Source organism: Hevea brasiliensis, chromosome 11 (assembly GCF_030052815.1).
Source record: "Hevea brasiliensis isolate MT/VB/25A 57/8 chromosome 11, ASM3005281v1, whole genome shotgun sequence".
NCBI lineage: Eukaryota > Viridiplantae > Streptophyta > Magnoliopsida > Malpighiales > Euphorbiaceae > Hevea > Hevea brasiliensis.
Window position 1 is genome coordinate 95,710,982 of NC_079503.1, and position 18,831 is coordinate 95,729,812.

Consider the following 18,831-nt stretch of genomic DNA (forward strand, 5'->3'; position numbering starts at 1 on the left):
CTCTGTTTTTCCAACATTTAGATCAATTTTATATATATATATATATATATATATAAAGTGTATAAAGAGAATATGTGAGAAAGTATTGCTAGAATCCTCTTTAAGAAATTTCTATCGGCTTTCGAATATGAATGTGCTCTGCAAACTAGCCCCCAAGCTACAATTTTAAATATATATATTACAAGAATTATGTAAAGTATTGAATAAGTTTGCTGAATAACAACAAATGATGCATTTGAAAAGAGTTACTAAATCACAATCAGCGCGGTGATATATTTGAAAGAGTTACCTGATTAACAGAACAAATTTTGGGACTTGAAAATGGAGCTAATCTTGCAACAAATTGCCCAACAGAAAATACTGGTTGTCTGGGTTGAGGAAGTGTCAAGGTATCACTTCCCAGCATAACAACAACAGATGACATAGTAGGTCTCTCTGCTGGGTCGTCTTGCACACACAACAATCCAATGTGGATGCACTTTAGCACCTCAGCTACCACACTTGAATTTACAAGTGATGGGTCCATCAATTCCAATCCTTCACCTTTAGACCACAATTTCCATGCCTGAAAAGATATGGAATTCCAAAAGTTCAATTACAAATGATAATATTAGTATCCTTTCATTCAAGAGAAAGAAAGGGGTAGGAACATACGTAAGTGAGGAGGCTTTCACCCTCTTCAGAAAGATAAAATCGGTTGTTCCTTCTCCCGCTGATCATCTCTAGCAGGAGAACTCCAAAACTGAAAACATCCGATTTTACTGAGAATAATCCTTCCATAGCATACTCTGGAGACATATATCCACTGTTTGAATTCAAGGGAAACTAAATAAAATTAGCTAGCAAGTAGCAATTTAATTTGTGAAAGTTATGTTCATCATTTAGAATATATTTGAAGAACAAAGGTTTAGAGAAGGAAAGTTATGTTCATAATTACATAGTTCCAACAATTCTATTTGTACTGTTGTTGTCATTTCCTCCAAAAATCCTTGCCAATCCAAAGTCTGATATCTTCGGGTTCATCCCGTAATCGAGCAAAACATTACTAGCTTTCAAATCTCGGTGAATAATTCTAAGTCGAGAATCTTCATGCAGATACAAGAGACCCCTAGCAACCCCACTGATGATGCCAAGGCGTTTTTGCCAATCAAGATGTAAACCTAGGCTTGAATCTGAGAAGCATGCATGCACACAGAACTCAAATCAGCAAAGTACATTTTCTACCTCTCGTTTCCTGTAGATGATAACAGGTAGTATATAGTTAAAGAATCAAACCAAAAAGAAAGGCATCGAGGCTTTTGTTGGGCATGTACTCATAGATGAGCAACTTTTCATTTTTTTCTAGGCAACATCCTAACAGCCTGACAAGATTTCTGTGCTGTAATCTGGCAATTAAAGTGACTTCATTCATGAATTCTTGTAGTCCTTGACCAGAAGTTTTTGAGAGCCTCTTAATTGCAAATTCTTTGCCATCTTCTAATGTGCCCTGGAAGCATTTTTTCAATTAATATTGCACTGTAAAAACGAAGATGTATGTCTACCGATATTTTCATTTTTCTTTGTGGAAGTATGGGAATTTGGAGCTAGCGATCTGACAAGCTCCGTGCATTTGTTGTGTGATTTTCTGCTAGATGCAATAATGGTCAATTAATAACCATGCTTACCTTGTAAACTGGACCAAACCCGCCTTCTCCAAGTTTAGCTTCATCAGAAAAATGTTTCGTTGCCTCATATATGATATTGAACGGTATCAGAGGAAAATCCTGAGAGTTCATTGGCATCTCTTCTCGAGTAATTTTACTTAAATGATCAACTCCAAGTCTTCCTATTCCCAAGTTGAGTAATTGAACCTCTTGGCTAATTTCTTTCTTCTCTGCTGCAAAGAGTTTGTTAATATAAAAGAAAGGTAATATAATCGTTGTGATATCCTGCTAGGTTGAAGGAATTTCGCCATACCTTTTTTTAGAAACTTCCTTTTCCATGTGGTATAAATAAAGGAACCGAAGAGCACTAGGACTACAACCGCTGAAGAAGTACTTGCAATGACTTTAATCTGAGTTGTTTTGCCTCCTGAAATGAACATTTTTGGCATCGTAATATCATAATTTAAAATATAGAAACGGAATTAAAAAGGATGATGACGATAATGACGCTAATTACTAATATATTATTTTTCATTTCCTCTTCATTTTTCAACTGTTTACCTTTAGTTCTTGTTATTGAACCTGGAGGTATTTCATCGGGAGGAGGAGGACGAGGGTAAGCCGGGACCACAGTTGTATTATAAGTTGGATAAACCTCCCGATTAAATCCGGTTGCGTTATAAAATGGATAAATATCATATCCAATGTGACAGCTCGGAGATAAGATCCTTCCTCCTTGCTTTCCACTACAACAGTTTGGCAATTTTGCGATAACTATCTGGAGACACTGAAGACAACACTGAAGACAAAAGACGTCAGATAGATCCGGTGAGCACTGCGCGAGGGTGTACAGGTTTTGAAACGTGGTAAAATTCGTTTCTTTGACAGCCAATATTTTACGTCGTAATGGGGCACCTGCAACTGAAGCAGCTGCAGCTGCAGCCTCCTCTGCTGTTTCGTTCATGGTTTTCTCCAATAGCTCGTTAAAAAGTTCTTGGTCTGTGACATTCTGTGTATTCCACATATATATCATCGGGTCCGGTACCCTGACGGGTAAGATAGGTTGATTTGAATAACGCAGGAAGCAATCAGCATACCATATCATGGCCTCGTTCTCGATAGGACATAGTTGGACGATTTCCCCTACCGCCAAGGTGACACATTCTTGGCATATGTCCGTGCTAAGATTGCCAAAACATAGGGAGAGGCCGTGGGCATCATTTGGGTAACTCCCAGAAGAGGAGGTAGAGAACCCAGTGAGGGCATCGGGCAACGAAAGTTGAGAGAGGAGATTTTTAAGATTGGCCTGGTAGGTGCTGCTTGTGGCGAAAGTGGCTGTGTTTGAGCAAATATGACGGAGATATGTGGGACGCGCTTCAGAGGTAATAGTAACGCGAAGCAAGATTAAGGAAAAGACTATGGAAATTTTAATTGGGATCATTTGGTGGATCAAATTATTTTGCTCGACAAAGATGATTAAAAAAAATAGAAAGAAAAACTATTTTGCTATTTCCCCACCTTTCTTTCTGAGAAAAAAAAGAAAAAGATCATCATAATTAACATATGTATGCATAAGACTGTTATTTGGAAAAATGCAAATACAGGAAAGACTTCTCAAGTCAAATCAAGCGAAATTATCATCCGATCGACTATTGAGGTGGGAAAGAAAGTAGGAACTGCTGACTTTTCTAAAATACTAGAAAATTGAAAAATCTAAAGACTAGAAGGGAGACGGAAAAGACAACTAATTAGGAGAGAGAGACGAAAGGGAGTGGGGGGAGGCGACTTGGTATTAATCAAGAGAATCCAGATTTTATTTTTATTATAATATTTAGTTATATTTAATTGTTTTTACAATGACGGTTGTAAAATAATTCATAATAAATCATAACGGTTATAAATATAGTATGAATCATAAATATAAAATTTAACTATCACTCTAATAATAAATCTTGAATAAGTAAATTTTAGATCTAGAAAATATATCTAATACAGAGTTTAATAGATCTACGGCAATAATTGAAAAAGACTTTTTAATTTTATAAATTGATTTCTCCCTTCTGACCCTTCTTGATTTACATACAAAACTTTAGTGATAAAAGACTTTCTTGAGATGACTAATATTTCTAACTTTATGAAAGAGAATGTATGTGATCTTATGGGTAGAGAGATGACCAATCTATATATATCTTTAAGATTTAATCTGATACGTCCATCAAATATCATTATATAATTAATTTAATTTAATTAAAATAAATATCAATTAATATCATGCCATATCGAAGAAATTGATTTTAACTGATACAATAATTAATACTACCGGTCAAAATCTTACAACTGTATCATGAATTATTTTGCATTTCTATATAAAAGAAAATTGACAATGCCTGGCTACTTGATATATTCAGTTCAAGAAGAATACCAACTTAAAGTATGACTTCTTTCCCTTTTGAATGCAGATTTTTCAGCTCATTCAGGGAAAGGGAGGAGCTAATTCAAAAACAATTTAAAAAAATGAAATAATTTAAGTTTTTTTTTTAAAATTTATTTAATAGAGATTTAACGGGTTAAATAATAATTAGTGAGCTACATATTGACTGATAGTCTTTTTATTTAATTATTTTTTCACCATAAATATAATTAATCTCAAGATAAACAGATAGAAAAACTCAAAGTCAAGACTTTCATTTCTTACACTTTAAAAATAAAAAAAAAATTAGACAAAAATCTAAATCATTATAATTACATTATATTTCATTATGTATTATTTTTTCTTTTTCAATAATGCTTCACGGCAGATCAATAGGGCCGGGGTATAATAGTATTTTTGACGTTTTACTTATATTTATTAAAATTGTATTAACTAAATGTTCTAATGTAATTACATTAATAACCTTTAGTTTGGGGAAAGATAATATTTGAAGCATTTAATCAAAATGCTTGTTTTCAATGCAGTATATTTCCAATGAAACAACTTTTTAAAATTTATTGCCTATTATTTTTTATTTCATTAATTAATTCATAATATATCCATGAAAACCGATAACAAATAATAATAATAATAATAATAATAATAATAATAAATAAAATCATGATTTTTGTCCTAATTTCTTGTAGCATTATGTAAATATTTGCTTTTTTTTTTCTTTTTCTTTTGAAAGATGATGTTATATATATATATATCCCTACTATATGGTACAATTTAATAAATGCTATCAAATTTCACTCAATAAGACAATAACATGTTTGTAGTTATAATAAAAATTAAAAAAATATAAATTATCATATTTAAAATATTGATTTACTAATAGTGTACATTTTTTTCTTAAATATAATATTGAATTAAATATGAAATAGCGTATGGATTAAATCATATGTTTAAATTATTTGTGCTATGCAAATTATAGTTTCATATGATTAGTATATAACACTATAATACATGTTAGATCTTTCATTAATTGCTCATTATAATTCAATTAGTATTTAAATTAATTATGAAGTATATTATAATTTAATGTGATATGTACACCTTAACATTGTATAATTAGTACATTGCGCTATAATATATACGCTAAATCTTTCATCAATTGCACATTTTAATTAAATTAGTACTTAAATCAATTGTGAAATATATTATAATTAAATGTATCATGTATATCTTATCTCCGTATAATTAGTACATGTCCCTGTAATATGTGATACATTTGTAATTATTTGCTTATTATAATTCAATTAGTATACTTAAATCAATTATTAAATATATTACAATTAAATTTACTATGCATACATTAACTCCATATAATTAGCACATAACATTATAATATATTCTTCATTTTTCATTAATTGCTCCTCATAATTCAATTGATACTTAAATCAATTTTGAAACATATTATAATTAAATATGCTATGTGTGCTTTATATAATAAGTACATAACACTAGATGTTTTATTAATTGCTTCTTAATTATATTTCATTAAATTATACAATAATTATATATATAATTGATTCATATTATTTAACTAGAGATTAAATAGTAGTTGAATTCAACCATATAACTATTCAATTGCTCAATATCAATAAAAAAGGAGAGAAAATAATGTAAAGATGTTTAATTGATTGGGTGATATTTAAATGTTAAAATTTTCCATGCAATGGTTTTGATTCGTTTTATATTTTTTAAGTAAAAAAATTGCTCGAGGAAAAAAGCAATCATTTCAAATTCTTTTTTTTTTGTAATTAAAAAAAAAAATTGCTCTCACAAAAATCAACCATTTTGTATTATTTTTTTTTAATTTTAAATAATGATTGAACCGTTTGTACATTTACCTGTAAATTCATCCCTTACTCCACACATATAAAAGTATCAAATTTTAAAAAGAATATATATATATATATATATATATAAAAGCTAATCTAGCTATCATTGGAAATTCCTAAAGTTAATGAACAAATTCCTCTCGATGCTAAATAATTAAAAGTAGTATGACATATATTTTATAGTAATCATCAAGGTTTTTAAATTCAACATGATCGAAAATCAATTAAATTATATAATTAAGAGTTTGAAGTTTAACTAGAGTCAAATTGAATTTTAACTAGTATAATGTTAAATAAATATTAACTATATTATAAAATTAAAAATTTATTTGAAAATTATAACATTACATATTATAATTAGTAGTTATATATAAATTTTTAAATAATTTAAGATTTTTAATTAAAATTTAAACTTTGTTTAATAATATTTTACAATAAAAATAATTTGAATTTAAAATTCTTTTTGATGCCAAATAATTAAAAGCAGCATGACATTTGTTTTATGGTAATCATCAAGGCTTTTAAATTCAACCTGATCGAAAATCAATTAAATTATATAATTAAGAGTTTGAGGTTCAACTAGAGTGAAATCGAATTTTAACTAGTATAATGTTAAATAAATATTAACTATATTATAAAATTAAAAATTTATTTGAAAATTACAACATTACATAGTATAATTAGTAGATATATATAAATTTTTGAATAACTTAAAATTTTTAATTAAAATTTAAATTTTTTTAATAATATTTTATAATAAAAATATTTGGATTTAAATGTTATATTAATTGTATTGTCGATAAAAATAAATTAATTAATAAATTAAAATTTTATCAAATAATAAACAGAGACTCTAGCTGCTAGAAATATATTTATTGGACAACTTGGATTACATCACTTTTCAAGAAAACAACAATAAAGATTATGGTTGTAATTTCTATCCATTTTTAATGCATTAATATAAGGATAAAAATTATAATTTTTGGCTTTCAATAATGCCCAATTTGATCCGAATCAATTTGATCAATTTAGCATTACTCTTTTCTTTTTTATAATAAGTTCCACCTAAGATTTCAATTTAAGAGTTCGCAATTTTAAAAACAATTACAATATACCGATGAGTTAACCTTCTTTTCCTATAAATTATAAAAATAAGTTGAATATTATCACTCTATTTATGATATATAAGAAATTTTAATGATTTATAGAATTAAATTAATTTTTCATCTCCGGTCCGAATTTAAATTGTATTTAATAGTCCAACGATTCGCACTTTAAAATATTAATAAAATATTAAAATATTAAATTTTATTATATTATTTTAATAATTTAGCGATTATAGAACACTCTCAATGTATACAAAAGCAGTACTTACTTTCTTATAGAAAAATGGATCATCTTTATAATATAAAGAATGAGTCTTATATAATTGTGAGAAATGATACATTTGTAATGGAAATATCTAATAATCTCTCAGGTAGAGATTTTATACCTTTAAAGATTAGAATTTGAAAAAAAAAAAAATTTAGAGGATAACAGATCAACTAATGGAAACAAATATGACTAATATAGTTGTTAAGAGTTAGAGAAGGAAAATAATGAAAAGTAAAAGCATAACCAAACTTTATAAATTGCAACTCACAAGCTTGACCTGCAATCTAATATTGAAATTTCTATGAAACTAGCATGACTTGGATGACTAAATGGCAACAGAAACTGACAAAGAAAATGGAAAGTAAACTAATCAGACAAAAAATTTAAGTCATTTATAGTATATTTCATTGTGTATTAATTTTCTTTCTTTCATATAAAACTCCCATTAAACTCAAACTCGAAACTTCGTAGAATTGAAGATAAATATAATTAAGCTTCTAGTTTTATAAATTATAAAAGTAAGTTAAATATTATCATTCTATTTATACATTAATCGTATATACAAAATTTTAATAATTTATAAAGATAAATTAATTTTTTTTATCTCTGAACTTAAATAGTATTTAACAATCTAACAATCGTTACTCAACAACAACCCGTTGGTGGTGTGGACGTCCATATTCAGGCTGACCCAACTCCAGTGACGCAGCGACTTCAGTGTCAAAAATCTTGGTGGATTTATTGTTGTGTTCTTGGAGGCTTTTGTTCAAGAATGGACTCGATCGTTATGATTGTCGCTGTTGTTGCGGTGGCCATGGTGGCGGTGTTAGCCATTTTGAAAGAAACAGAGAGCTAATTAAGTGCAGAGGTGAGGATGGCGTGCTTAACTTGTAATTACCTGGTCGGATTTTTCTTTCTTTTTTTTTTCCTAAAAACCAAATTAATTGAATATTTTAAAAATTAAATAATAAAATTGAATTAAATTAAATTATTTAATAAATTTAAACAACTTTTTAAATTTGATCGATTTATTTAATATTTTAATCTAAATTGAAAAGTTCTCACTTCTAAAGAAAAGAGAGAAAAAGTAATGAGATTATGATTAAAAATTTGGTTTCTTAATTAAACAATTAAAAAAAAATCTACTAATTAGATTATTCTTAATATTAGACATTATATGGATATAAATAACAGCATTAATAAATTTTTATACAAGTGTTAAAAATGCAATAATACACAGTATGGAAGTGGCACAATACATATATATATACACTTGAAAAGAGTTACTAAATCACAATCAGCGTGGTGATACATTTGAAAGAGTTATCTGATTAACAGAACAAATTTTGGAACTTGAAAATGGAGTTGATCTTGCAACAAATTGCCCAATAGAAAAAACTGGTTGTTTGGGTTGAGGAAGCGTTAGGGTATCACTTCCCAACATGACAGCAACGGATGACATAGTAGGTCTCTCTGCTGGGTCGTCTTGCACACACAACAATCCAATATGGATGCACTTCAGCACCTCGGCCGCCACACTTGACTTCACAAGTGACGGGTCCATCAATTCCAGTCCTTCACCTTTAGACCATAATTTCCATGCCTAAAAATAACATGGAATTCCAAATGTTCAATTCCAAATGATAATATTAGTATTCTTTCATTCAAGAGAAAGAAAGGGATAGGAACGTACATAAGTAAGAAGGCTTTCACCCTCCTCTGAAAGATAAAATCGGTTGTTCCTTCTCCCGCTAATCATCTCTAGGATCAGAACTCCAAAACTGAAAACATCTGATTTTACTGAAAAAAGTCCTTCCATAGCATACTCTGGAGACATATATCCACTGATTGAATTCATGGGAAACTAGATAACATTAGCTACCAATTAAATTTATGAAAGTTTTGTTCATCATTTAGAATTAGAATATATTTGAAGGAAGGTTTACAGAAGGAAAGCTTTGTTCACACTTACTATGTTCCAACAATTCTTTTTGTACTGTTGTTCTCATTTCCCCCAAAAATCCTTGCCATTCCAAAGTCTGATATCTTCGGGTTCATCTCATAATCGAGCAAAACATTACTAGCTTTTAAATCACGGTGAATAATTCTAAGTCGAGAATCTTCATGCAGATACAAGAGACCCTTGGCAACCCCATTGATGATGCAAAGGCGTTTTTGCCAATCAAGAAGTAAACCCATGTTTGAATCTGAGAAGCAAATGCACAGAATTCAAGTTAGTAAGTACCTTTTCTACCTTCCATTAATTTCCAGTATATGATCGTATAGAGTTTAAGAGTCGAACCAAAAATAAAGCGATCCAGGCTTTTGTTGGGCATATACTCATAGATAAGCAACTTTTCAGTTTTTTCTAGGCAACATCCTAGAAGCCTGACTAGATTTCTGTGTTGTAACCTGGCAATTAAAGTGACTTCATTCATGAATTCCTGTAGTCCTTGACCAGAAGTTGTTGAGAGCCTCTTAACTGCCACTTCTTTGCCATCTACGAATGTGCCCTGGAAGCATTTTTCAATTAATATTGCACTGTAAAAACAAGGATGTATTTCTATCGAAATTATCATTGTAAGTATTGAAGCTAGCGATCTGATAAGCTGAGAGTTAATGCTCGAGTTAATAATCAAGCTTACCTTGTAAACTGGGCCAAACCCGCCTTCTCCAAGTTTGGTTTCACCAGAAAAATGCTTCGTTGCTTCATATACAATATTAAACGGAATCATAGGAAAATCCTGAGAGCTCATTTGCATCTCTTCTTCTTGAGTACTTTTACTTAAAGTGTCAACTCCAATTCTTCCTATTCCCAAGTCAAGTAATTGAACCTCTTGGCTAATTTCTTTCTCCTCTGCAGTAATCATTTTGTTAATATAAATAAAGGTAATATAATCGTTGTGATATCTTGTTAGCTAGAAAGAATTTCCCCGTACCCTTTTTAAGAAACTTCCTTCTCCATATGGCATAAATGGAGGAACCGAATAGCGCTAACACTAAAACCGCTGCAGAAGTACTTGCAATGACTTTAATCTGAGCTTTTTCGCCTTCTTTCCTTCCTGAAATGAATATTTTGGCTTTGTAATATCATAGTTTAAGATATAGAAACCGAATTAAAAAAGAAGACGATAATTACTAATTAATTATTTCTCAATTCCTCTTCGTTTTTCAACTTTAGTTTCAGGTCTTGTTATTGAACCTGGAGGTGGAGGTGGAGGAGGTAAGACGGGTGCTTCAGTGACCTCAGTTTCAGTGTTTGCCTCACTATGAAATCCGGTTGCGTTATAAAATGGATAAATCTCGTACCGAATATTACAGCTCGGAAACAATACTCTTCCTCCTTGCTTTCCACTACAACAATCTGGCAAACGTAAGATAGCTGTCTGAAGACACTGAAGACAATCGGATTCGGTTAGGTCCGGTGTACACTGCGCGAGGGTGTACAGTGTTTGAGACGTGGTAAAATTTGTTTCGTTGACAGCAAATTTTATAGCACCTTTTGGAAAACCTGCGGCCTTCATTGCTGTTCTGTTCATGGTTATCATCACTTGCTCGTTAAAACGTTCTTGGTCTGAGACATTCTGTGTATTCCACATATATAACCCAGGGCGCTCTGCCAATTTGGATAAGATAGATTGACTTGAATAACGCAGGAAGCATTCATCATACCATATTATGGCCTCTTTCTCGATAGGACATTGTTGGGCAATCTTCTCTGTCGCATTGGAGACACATTCTTGGCAGATGTCGGTGCTAAGATCTCCAATGCATAGAGAGAGGCCATAGACAACATCTGGCTCTTTCCCAAAAGGTGTATTAGATAACCCATTGAGGCGTTGTGCGGGCGACAAAAGTTGAGACAGGACGGTTTTAAGATTGTCCTCGTAGGGGCTGTTTCTGCTGAAAGTGGTTGTGTTTGGACAAATATGATAGAGATATGTGGGCTGCGCTTCAGAGGTAATGGTAACGCCAAGCAAGATTAAGGGAAAGACTAAGGAAATTTTAATGGGGATCATTTGGTGGATCAAATTCGTTTGCTCGACAAAGATGATTAAAAAAAAAAAATCTATTTTGCTATTTCCCCCTCTTTCTTTCTCGATATGTAATCAACATCGCACTAGTTATAATAGCAGTGGGAGCACATATATGGAAGCCCTTTCTGTTTACTGGTTAATTAAGGTTTATGAGACTGTTATACGAAAAAATGCAAATACAGGCCGTTGGCAGCTGGGCGAAGGGGTCATTTCTCAAGTCAAGTCAAGCGAAATTATCTTCTGAGTAATGAGGTGGGAAAGAAAGTAGAAAATGCTGAGGAGAAATGGTCCCAGTGGAAAATTGAAAAATCTAAATGCTAGAAGGGAGACTTGTGCGACAACCAATGGATGGTGATGGAAGTGAAAAAAATATAATATATATTAGACTTTTCTAAAATATTAATGAAGAAATTTTCTATTAATATTAATTCTCTCCCATGTTAATGGTTTCGGAACTGTTGGAATTTATTTCAAATGATTTAAAATCAATCAGAAAAATTTTAAATGAATTTGCAATTTAAACGAAATAGGGATATCATACACTTATCATATTCAGTGTCAATTAAGAGATTCCAGATTTTATTTTTATCATAATATTGAGTTATATTTAATTGTTTTTATAACGGACTACAACATGAATTATTTTGCATTTCTGTATATAAAAGAAAATTGACAAGACCATGCTACTTAACATTTTCAGTTGAAAAAAGAAAAAGTATTTTATGGATAAGCTATGCATTAATTTCAAAATAAATAAATAGAAAAATTAAAACTAAAGATTTTATTTTTTTTCTATTTCTTACGCTAATCAAGATATCCTTTTAATAGACAAAAATATAAGTTATGATGTTTCCTTTGAAGTTACGTTTAGAAGTATAACAAATCAATTAATGGACAGGAGAAAGAAAATAATGTGAACATAACCAAACTTTCCAACTTTGCAACTAACAAAGTTGACCGCAATCTAATTGAAATTTCTATGAAACTAGCATGAGCTGAACTCAATAAATTACAACAGGAGCTCATAAAGAAAATCATGATCCATAGAAACTGCCCAGAAACTGCCCATTGGAATTGATGAGAAATTCCCTTACTTGGAATTTTTATCCAGTGGAACATATATATATATATATATATATATATATAACGATTTTATTATAATTATTTATTATGATGAGATTCAAGTAAGAATCATTATAGTTAATGGTTAGACTCGTTATAATCAATAGTTACGGTGAAGTACGCACATTTTCATTGTATAATTTTTCCCTTACATGTGTGCACACAACAGTTTCTACTGTGTTGTTTAAAGAGCACAAGTCAAAGGCGTGGCCAATTGGGTGCTAACGCCTCGACATTCAATTGTCTACGGGTAATCGACATTCATGAAAAGATTGCATCTGTTTCTTCTGAGTTTGAAATAGTGGTTAGCAACTCTAGTTTCAGTCCACCGATGTCAATTGCTAAAATATTTCTAAAGTATTTTTTTGCCAAAATATACGGGGAATTAATAGAGTTAGGAATCTAAAGAACCCAAAAAATGGATTTGGGGAAGATGCAATCAAGCAAAATTCATTGAGAAATATGGAATTCCAGAGTACTTGCAGTGGGTCAACAAATTCATGCCCAACGATTCCTTCCAAATTCCTCCCAATTGAATGTGTGGTTGCCCTCCCAAAGATGAAAACTTCTACCTCATGCAGACAATCACCAGCGGGGTCTTCTGTAAACCAGAGAGAAAAGAGTAGCACGATACGAAAAATTGAGAAAAGTTTTGTTGAAAAGGAGAAATACTGCAAGTTGAAATGAGAGCAGACGGTGGTTGGAGTAAAATCGGGGAAAAAAAAAAATAAAGATTATAGAAAAATTTGTTTTGGGAGCTGGGTTTTTCATCAAACTTTCGATCAAAACAGAGGTCGGATATAAGATCATCTGTAATCCTATTAGATAATCAATGGTATTTTTTAACTTGAAAAATATGAAAACGGTTGGTAAGACTAGCAAGTTGGAGCATGCATGTAAAAATCATATAATATAATATAATTAATCGCAATTTGCAAAGCTGAGGTATTCCCCCTCAAAGCATGCTGGACAACAGTCGCTGACTGAAAACAGGAAAAAGATTGCAGAATAAGTAAACCATTATCTGCTTTCTAAAAAGCATTCTTTTTTATGGACAAAAGTAGCTTGTAAAGGCAATTTAGCTATTCTGAAGACTTTATGAGTAGAATATATTAAATGTAATGTAAAAATAAATACTTTCTTTAATAGTGGCTTAAATAATAATGTTAAATAAAATTTATTTTATCGAATAAATAGCAAGTTAAGCATATTCAACTAAAAATAATTAATTAATTTTGTTACTGCCATATAGCCTTGATTTATCATTGGCCAATTTTGAGTTGGAAAATCGGTGATTTCAATTGATGTTATAAAGATTATGATCTCAAATTAATCTTAATTGATTTTATAAATTTCAATTTTAATTTCAATGCAGAGACCCTAAACAGTGTTAATTGTTAAGGTTCTCAATTCAAAATCAAACTCCTCAATTGAAATTATTTAGAGGTTAGATCAGTTTTTTTTTTTTGGTCGAAAGAAAGATTCACTGATTAACAAGGCATAGAGTCTAATACAAAGTTAACTTGCATCCGTTGATTACAAGTGAAGGATGTACCATGCATTATTTTGATGACCACACTATGAGCGGCTCAATTATAATTTTGTTTAACAAAATGAAAACTAATTTCTGAAAAGAAACCAGCAAACCATATCAACAGTCAGACTAGAGATTTCCAGAGGAGGAGAACACCCATTTAAAGATTGAATAACTAAAACAGCACCCCCTTTAAACCAAATGCAACGAAAGCCTCTATTATAAGCCCAACTAATCGCTTCTCTACATGGCAAAGTTTCGGCTATCAGGAGTTAAGAACAACATTTAAGCCTTTGCACAATCAACCTATAACATTGTTTAGGTGGTCTCTACATATAGCTGCTATGACACCCTGAATTGTTTTGAGAAGAGAAAGGCAGCATCAAAATTAATTTTTAGAAAACCTTCAGGTGGCGGTCTCCAACCTTGAGGCTCTGAAGGTCCAAGAGTAGGTGCCATAACAGAAACCATGATAAAAACACTAAAAGCAAAAATGAAATCCTCTAGATGATTTAAAGCTATGACATGTTAGGGAGGGAGAACTTGATTCCTGACAATAAGAGTTTTCCAAGATTTCCAAATGTGCAAATATTGAAAAAGTTGAGTACCATTATTGTCATAAAAAGGAGCAAAGATGTTATGGTCACTTTTCAAAATAGATAATAAATAAATTTAATTTTATGTTGCACTTCTATCCTTTAATCGAAAAGGGAAGCATTAGCAGACTGCTCGTTGTCCCACAAGGAAAGAGAATAGCAAATGGCACAAAAAAAAGCAAATCCAATACCATGTGATACACATCAAATAAATAAATGAATAAATTGTTTATGAATTTGATTCGATTCTATCTAATCTAATTTGAGACTTGCCTTTTAATAAAAAAATTATATTATGAAGCTATGAATTTGGTAGAAAATTCTTACTTAAACTTAATTCGTCATGAATCCAAACTATAATATATATGATGAGACTCACATGTAAAGGGATGACATTGTTTACTCTGACAATATGAACCCAAATGAGAACAAGGACGATCACATTAAAACATCATGCATATACCAATCCTAAGATTATTTGATTCCTGCTCAATCTAACATTTGTACAATTTAGCCAATGCCCTAAGGGCCACACTTTAGATTTCTATTTACCCTTTCATTAGACAGAGGAATGAGCGTACGCTCACTTGCAGTATCTATATATAAATACACAATTGACTAGCAAGTATTTAGTTGATCTGAGATTGTAGAACATGGCTTGTATGACTCTACATCACTAGAATTGGTGAACGCAGGTTGCCGAGGCAAAGGTAGACTGGTAGTATCACTAGTGAGCATAGCAACTACCGCTGCCATTGTTGGTCGATCTTCCATATCTTCTTGAACACATAGCAGACCGATGTGGACACCTCTGATCACTTCATTTATGGAACAGGATTCTTTTAAAGCTGGATCCATTAATTTCAAAGGTGTTCCATTTCTCCAATATCTCCAAGCCTATAGAAGTTCAACCAAGTCACATTTTAAGTTTTTAGAATGTACAGTATCTTCTATCCTTGAAAATGGGGAAAAAGTCACTCACAATATCTAGAAGGCCTTCACCAGATTCTGATTTAGAACTGCTGTTTCTCTTGCTGCTTATAATCTCTAAAATTAGGACACCAAAACTGAAAACATCGGATTTCACTGAGAAGTTTCCGAATGTTACATATTCCGGAGACATGTAGCCACTGCAAAATGAAATCGTCAGAAAGCAGCAACAAACATTTTCAATCCTCATTAGCAATCTGATCACTTTCTTTTTTTGGTCATTACGTACACAGGTATATGATATAGAGCATATAACATTAAGCAATACTGATTTTAGAAGAAGGATTTGTAACTTACTATGTTCCAACAATTCTATTTGTACTTCCTTCAATTTGATCTACACCAAATATTCTTGCTGTCCCAAAATCTGAAATTCTTGGATTCATGTCACCATCCAACAATACATTGCTAGCCTTGAGATCACGATGTATAATTCTAAGCCGAGAATCTTCATGCAAGTAAAGAAGTCCTCGAGCAATTCCCACAATAATCTTGTATCGTTTTGGCCAATACAATTGATCCTTCCTTACAGCATCTGTATAATTTCATGTTAGATTGCACAAAAACTATACAATTCATTCAATCAAATAGATGGTGAAAATCATGCATATACGGGGTTAATTGCTAACCAAATAAAAAGTAGTCCAGGCTTCTGTTGGGCACAAACTCATAGACAAGTATCTTTTCTTCTCCTTCAAAGCAGAGTCCTAGCAACCTTACCAGATTTCTATGTTGAAGCTTGGTTACTGATTCAATTTCATTCTTAAATTCCTCTGCACCTTGCCCAGAGCATTTAGATAGCCTCTTGGCAGCTATTTCCTGTCCGTTAGGAAGGGTACCCTGAAAAAGCATTTAAAACTTATGTTAGAACTTATAAACTATGATGCTTGTATTTGTAAAACAGAGAATTCACTGACCTTGTACACAGAACCAAATCCCCCTTCACCTAGCTTGTTACGATTATCGAAGTTATTGGTCGCAGCTTTAATTGCACTCAAACGAAACTGCAGAGATTCTATATTTGAAAATTCACTCCGATCTACACACGCAAAAAAATTACGCCAAAATTTAGAAATAGCAGCAATAATGTATAGATATCTTCAGCTTTAGCTGGATGCTTAATCATTTTCCAAACTATTAGGTATTGAGTTTGAGTCTGCATAAAATTGCAATTTATTATTTGTTTCCTGTTTAATTACCAATTATTTCATCTATTTTACTGCTGGACTTCTTCAACCTTTTCCTTCTAAAGAACCTGTAAACTACAGCAAAAACCACCATCGCAACAACAGCTGAAGAAGCAACGGCACCAATGATTCGCAACAAAGCTGCGCGACCATGAGCTGCATGCCTCCACCCCAAGGGAAAAAAAATGAGGAGATTCAACAGAAAAATAAATTTACTTTGCAGAATGATTTACATATCAATGGAATTTGAATCCAAGACAGTACAGAGCGAATGGAATTGTGTATAGCTCCATACCTTCTGGGCTGCTATAGAAAGAGTATGTCTCGTACCGAATGGAACAACTGGGAAGTAAGATCCTACCCCCTATTTTTCCACTGCAGCAACTTGGAAGATATGAAATGGCTTTTCTCAAACACTCTGAACAATTAAATGCAGAGATATCAGGTACGCACTCCGCAGAGCTGAACAACTGAAACAGTGCAAATTTATCCTTCCTAGTGGCAAACTTCTTGTCCGATGACTGAGAGTGCCTGACCAACCAGGAAACCAACTGATTCATTATATCTCGCAGTTTTACTATGAAATCTGGGCGTGATATATTCTCTCCATTCGTCTTGATAACAGAAGGCTTCAGCTCCATGATGGAGAAGAAATTGTTGTTGGAGTATCGTACCATACAGTGGTCGTACCAAATGATGGCTTCTTTGTGCCCAGAGCAGCCAAGGGCCATATCTTTAGTAGCATTTGCCACACAATATTTGCAATTTTCGGTTGTGAGATCTCCTCTGCAGAGAAAACTGCCATAGACGATGTCCGAGGGTCTGTGGCCCGCACTGGATTTGTAGAACCCATTTTTGGTTGTAGCGTTGGAGAGTAGAGAATAAAGGACAAGATCAAGGTTGGCTTGGTAAGTGGTGTTTGGGGTGACAGTACTGGTGCCTGGGCACAAGAGCTCAACTGGATCTTTGGTAGCTTCAATTCCATGGCTGAGCAAGCTAAGCAAGCTAAGAAATGCAAAGAATTTCAACATCATGAAACATGAATATTTAGACACTCAAATATTTTGATTTTACCATCTACATCTATCAGTTTAGATATTTGGATTGAATAGAGTGCTGGTAATAAAGCTAGCTCAACACCTCAATCACAAAGTGCCATCGTGTTTCACCGTATGCAAATTTTGACGTGAAGAAAGTAATCGTGCACATTGTGATTGTGACAAGTAGGAAAGTTCGTGCACCTTGTGGTTGTTCGAGGAAGAAACATATAATAAATGGCAAATTATAGAGTATATTCAGTGCACTAAAAAATAATATACTTTATTCTTGATAATGTGCATAATAGGCATATATTTTATTGGTTTTACTTAATATTTTGGGAAAATATTGGAATAAATATGTTGGAATTTATTTGGTTTCGTGCATTTTGGCTAGGTGACGGTGAATGATTGCAAAAGTGGAGATTTTAGATTTTTTGGTGAATATTTGAACTGTTGGCTGGAATTTCGCATGTTATGAGCCAGTTTTCAGAATCTATCCATTAAGCCGTGCCCACGGCTTAAGGTCGCGTGGATACAGAGCAGAGGCAGAGTCAAATGCACGACTGAAGATTCTATTTTTATTGATTTCATGCCCAAATTTGGAAAGATTGTATTTTAAATTTTCCTTTATTTATGCCTACTTTTTCTCTCTTTTCCAAAGTTAGTTAGAATTTTCCCTTTATTAGGACTTCTTATGTTTTATATAGGGGCTGAACGCAGGTTTTAGGGGATCATTCCAGAAATTACAAAATTCCTTTTATTTTCTCTTTTGCGCGTTTTGTAAGCCATGTGTGGCTAATTCTTCTTTGATCTAGTAAAGGTTAATCGAAGTCAAGGTTCATTCAAGTTGGGAGGTCTAACCTTAATTCTTTTCTTTAAATTCTGCAATATTTATATATTCTCTGTATCCTTGTTTATTATTATTTTGTTGATTGTGCAATAAGAGCTCATTGTGCAATTGATAGGATATTAACTCACCAATTGAATATCT

The 18,831-nt window shown here is 32.1% G+C and overlaps 2 protein-coding genes across 5 annotated transcripts; both read right to left on the bottom strand.

Moving 5' to 3' along the window:
- Positions 1-99: 99 nt before the first annotated feature.
- On the bottom strand, positions 100-11,631 carry LOC110657476 (cysteine-rich receptor-like protein kinase 44). Of its 4 annotated transcripts, none has more exons than XM_058130419.1 (7): positions 10,537-11,631; positions 10,274-10,396; positions 9,980-10,191; positions 1,276-1,486; positions 938-1,172; positions 655-805; positions 100-565 (listed from the first exon to the last, which is right to left on the bottom strand). In XM_058130419.1, the coding sequence occupies exons 1-7, from the start codon at positions 11,351-11,353 to the stop codon at positions 260-262; spliced, it is 2,055 nt and encodes a 684-aa protein (XP_057986402.1). In that variant the 5' UTR covers positions 11,354-11,631; the 3' UTR covers positions 100-259. The 4 variants fall into 4 exon arrangements, with proteins under 4 accessions (XP_057986402.1, XP_057986400.1, XP_057986399.1 ...); XM_058130417.1 differs by lacking the exons at positions 9,980-10,191; positions 10,274-10,396; positions 10,537-11,631 and adding exons at positions 1,665-1,873; positions 1,957-2,070; positions 2,205-3,183; XM_058130416.1 differs by lacking the exons at positions 9,980-10,191; positions 10,274-10,396; positions 10,537-11,631 and adding exons at positions 1,665-1,876; positions 1,957-2,070; positions 2,205-3,183.
- Positions 11,632-15,036: 3,405 nt separating this feature from the next.
- LOC110650759 (cysteine-rich receptor-like protein kinase 25) lies at positions 15,037-17,939 on the bottom strand. Its single transcript, XM_021805883.2, has 7 exons — positions 17,096-17,939; positions 16,813-16,956; positions 16,531-16,652; positions 16,243-16,453; positions 15,911-16,148; positions 15,606-15,753; positions 15,037-15,520 (listed from the first exon to the last, which is right to left on the bottom strand). Exons 1-7 carry the CDS (start codon positions 17,832-17,834, stop codon positions 15,242-15,244), a joined length of 1,881 nt encoding a protein of 626 aa, XP_021661575.2. The 5' UTR covers positions 17,835-17,939; the 3' UTR covers positions 15,037-15,241.
- Positions 17,940-18,831: the final 892 nt, after the last annotated feature.

Excerpts from the sequence above, each read along its gene's own strand:
- LOC110657476 (XM_058130416.1), bottom strand. The coding sequence starts at position 3,084 with ATGATCCCAATTAAAATTTCCATAGTCTTTTCCTTAATCTTGCTTCGC. Across the intron at positions 2,071-2,204 it reads TTCAATAACAAGAACTAAAG|GAGGCAAAACAACTCAGATT; the intron begins GTAAACAGTTGA and ends TGTTCATTTCAG. Across the intron at positions 806-937 it reads AATAGAATTGTTGGAACTAT|TGGATATATGTCTCCAGAGT; the intron begins GTAATTATGAAC and ends GAATTCAAACAG.
- LOC110650759 (XM_021805883.2), bottom strand. The coding sequence starts at position 17,834 with ATGATGTTGAAATTCTTTGCATTTCTTAGCTTGCTTAGCTTGCTCAGC. Across the intron at positions 16,149-16,242 it reads CCTGGACTACTTTTTATTTG|ATGCTGTAAGGAAGGATCAA; the intron begins GTTAGCAATTAA and ends GAAATTATACAG. Across the intron at positions 15,521-15,605 it reads GTGAAGGCCTTCTAGATATT|GCTTGGAGATATTGGAGAAA; the intron begins GTGAGTGACTTT and ends GAACTTCTATAG.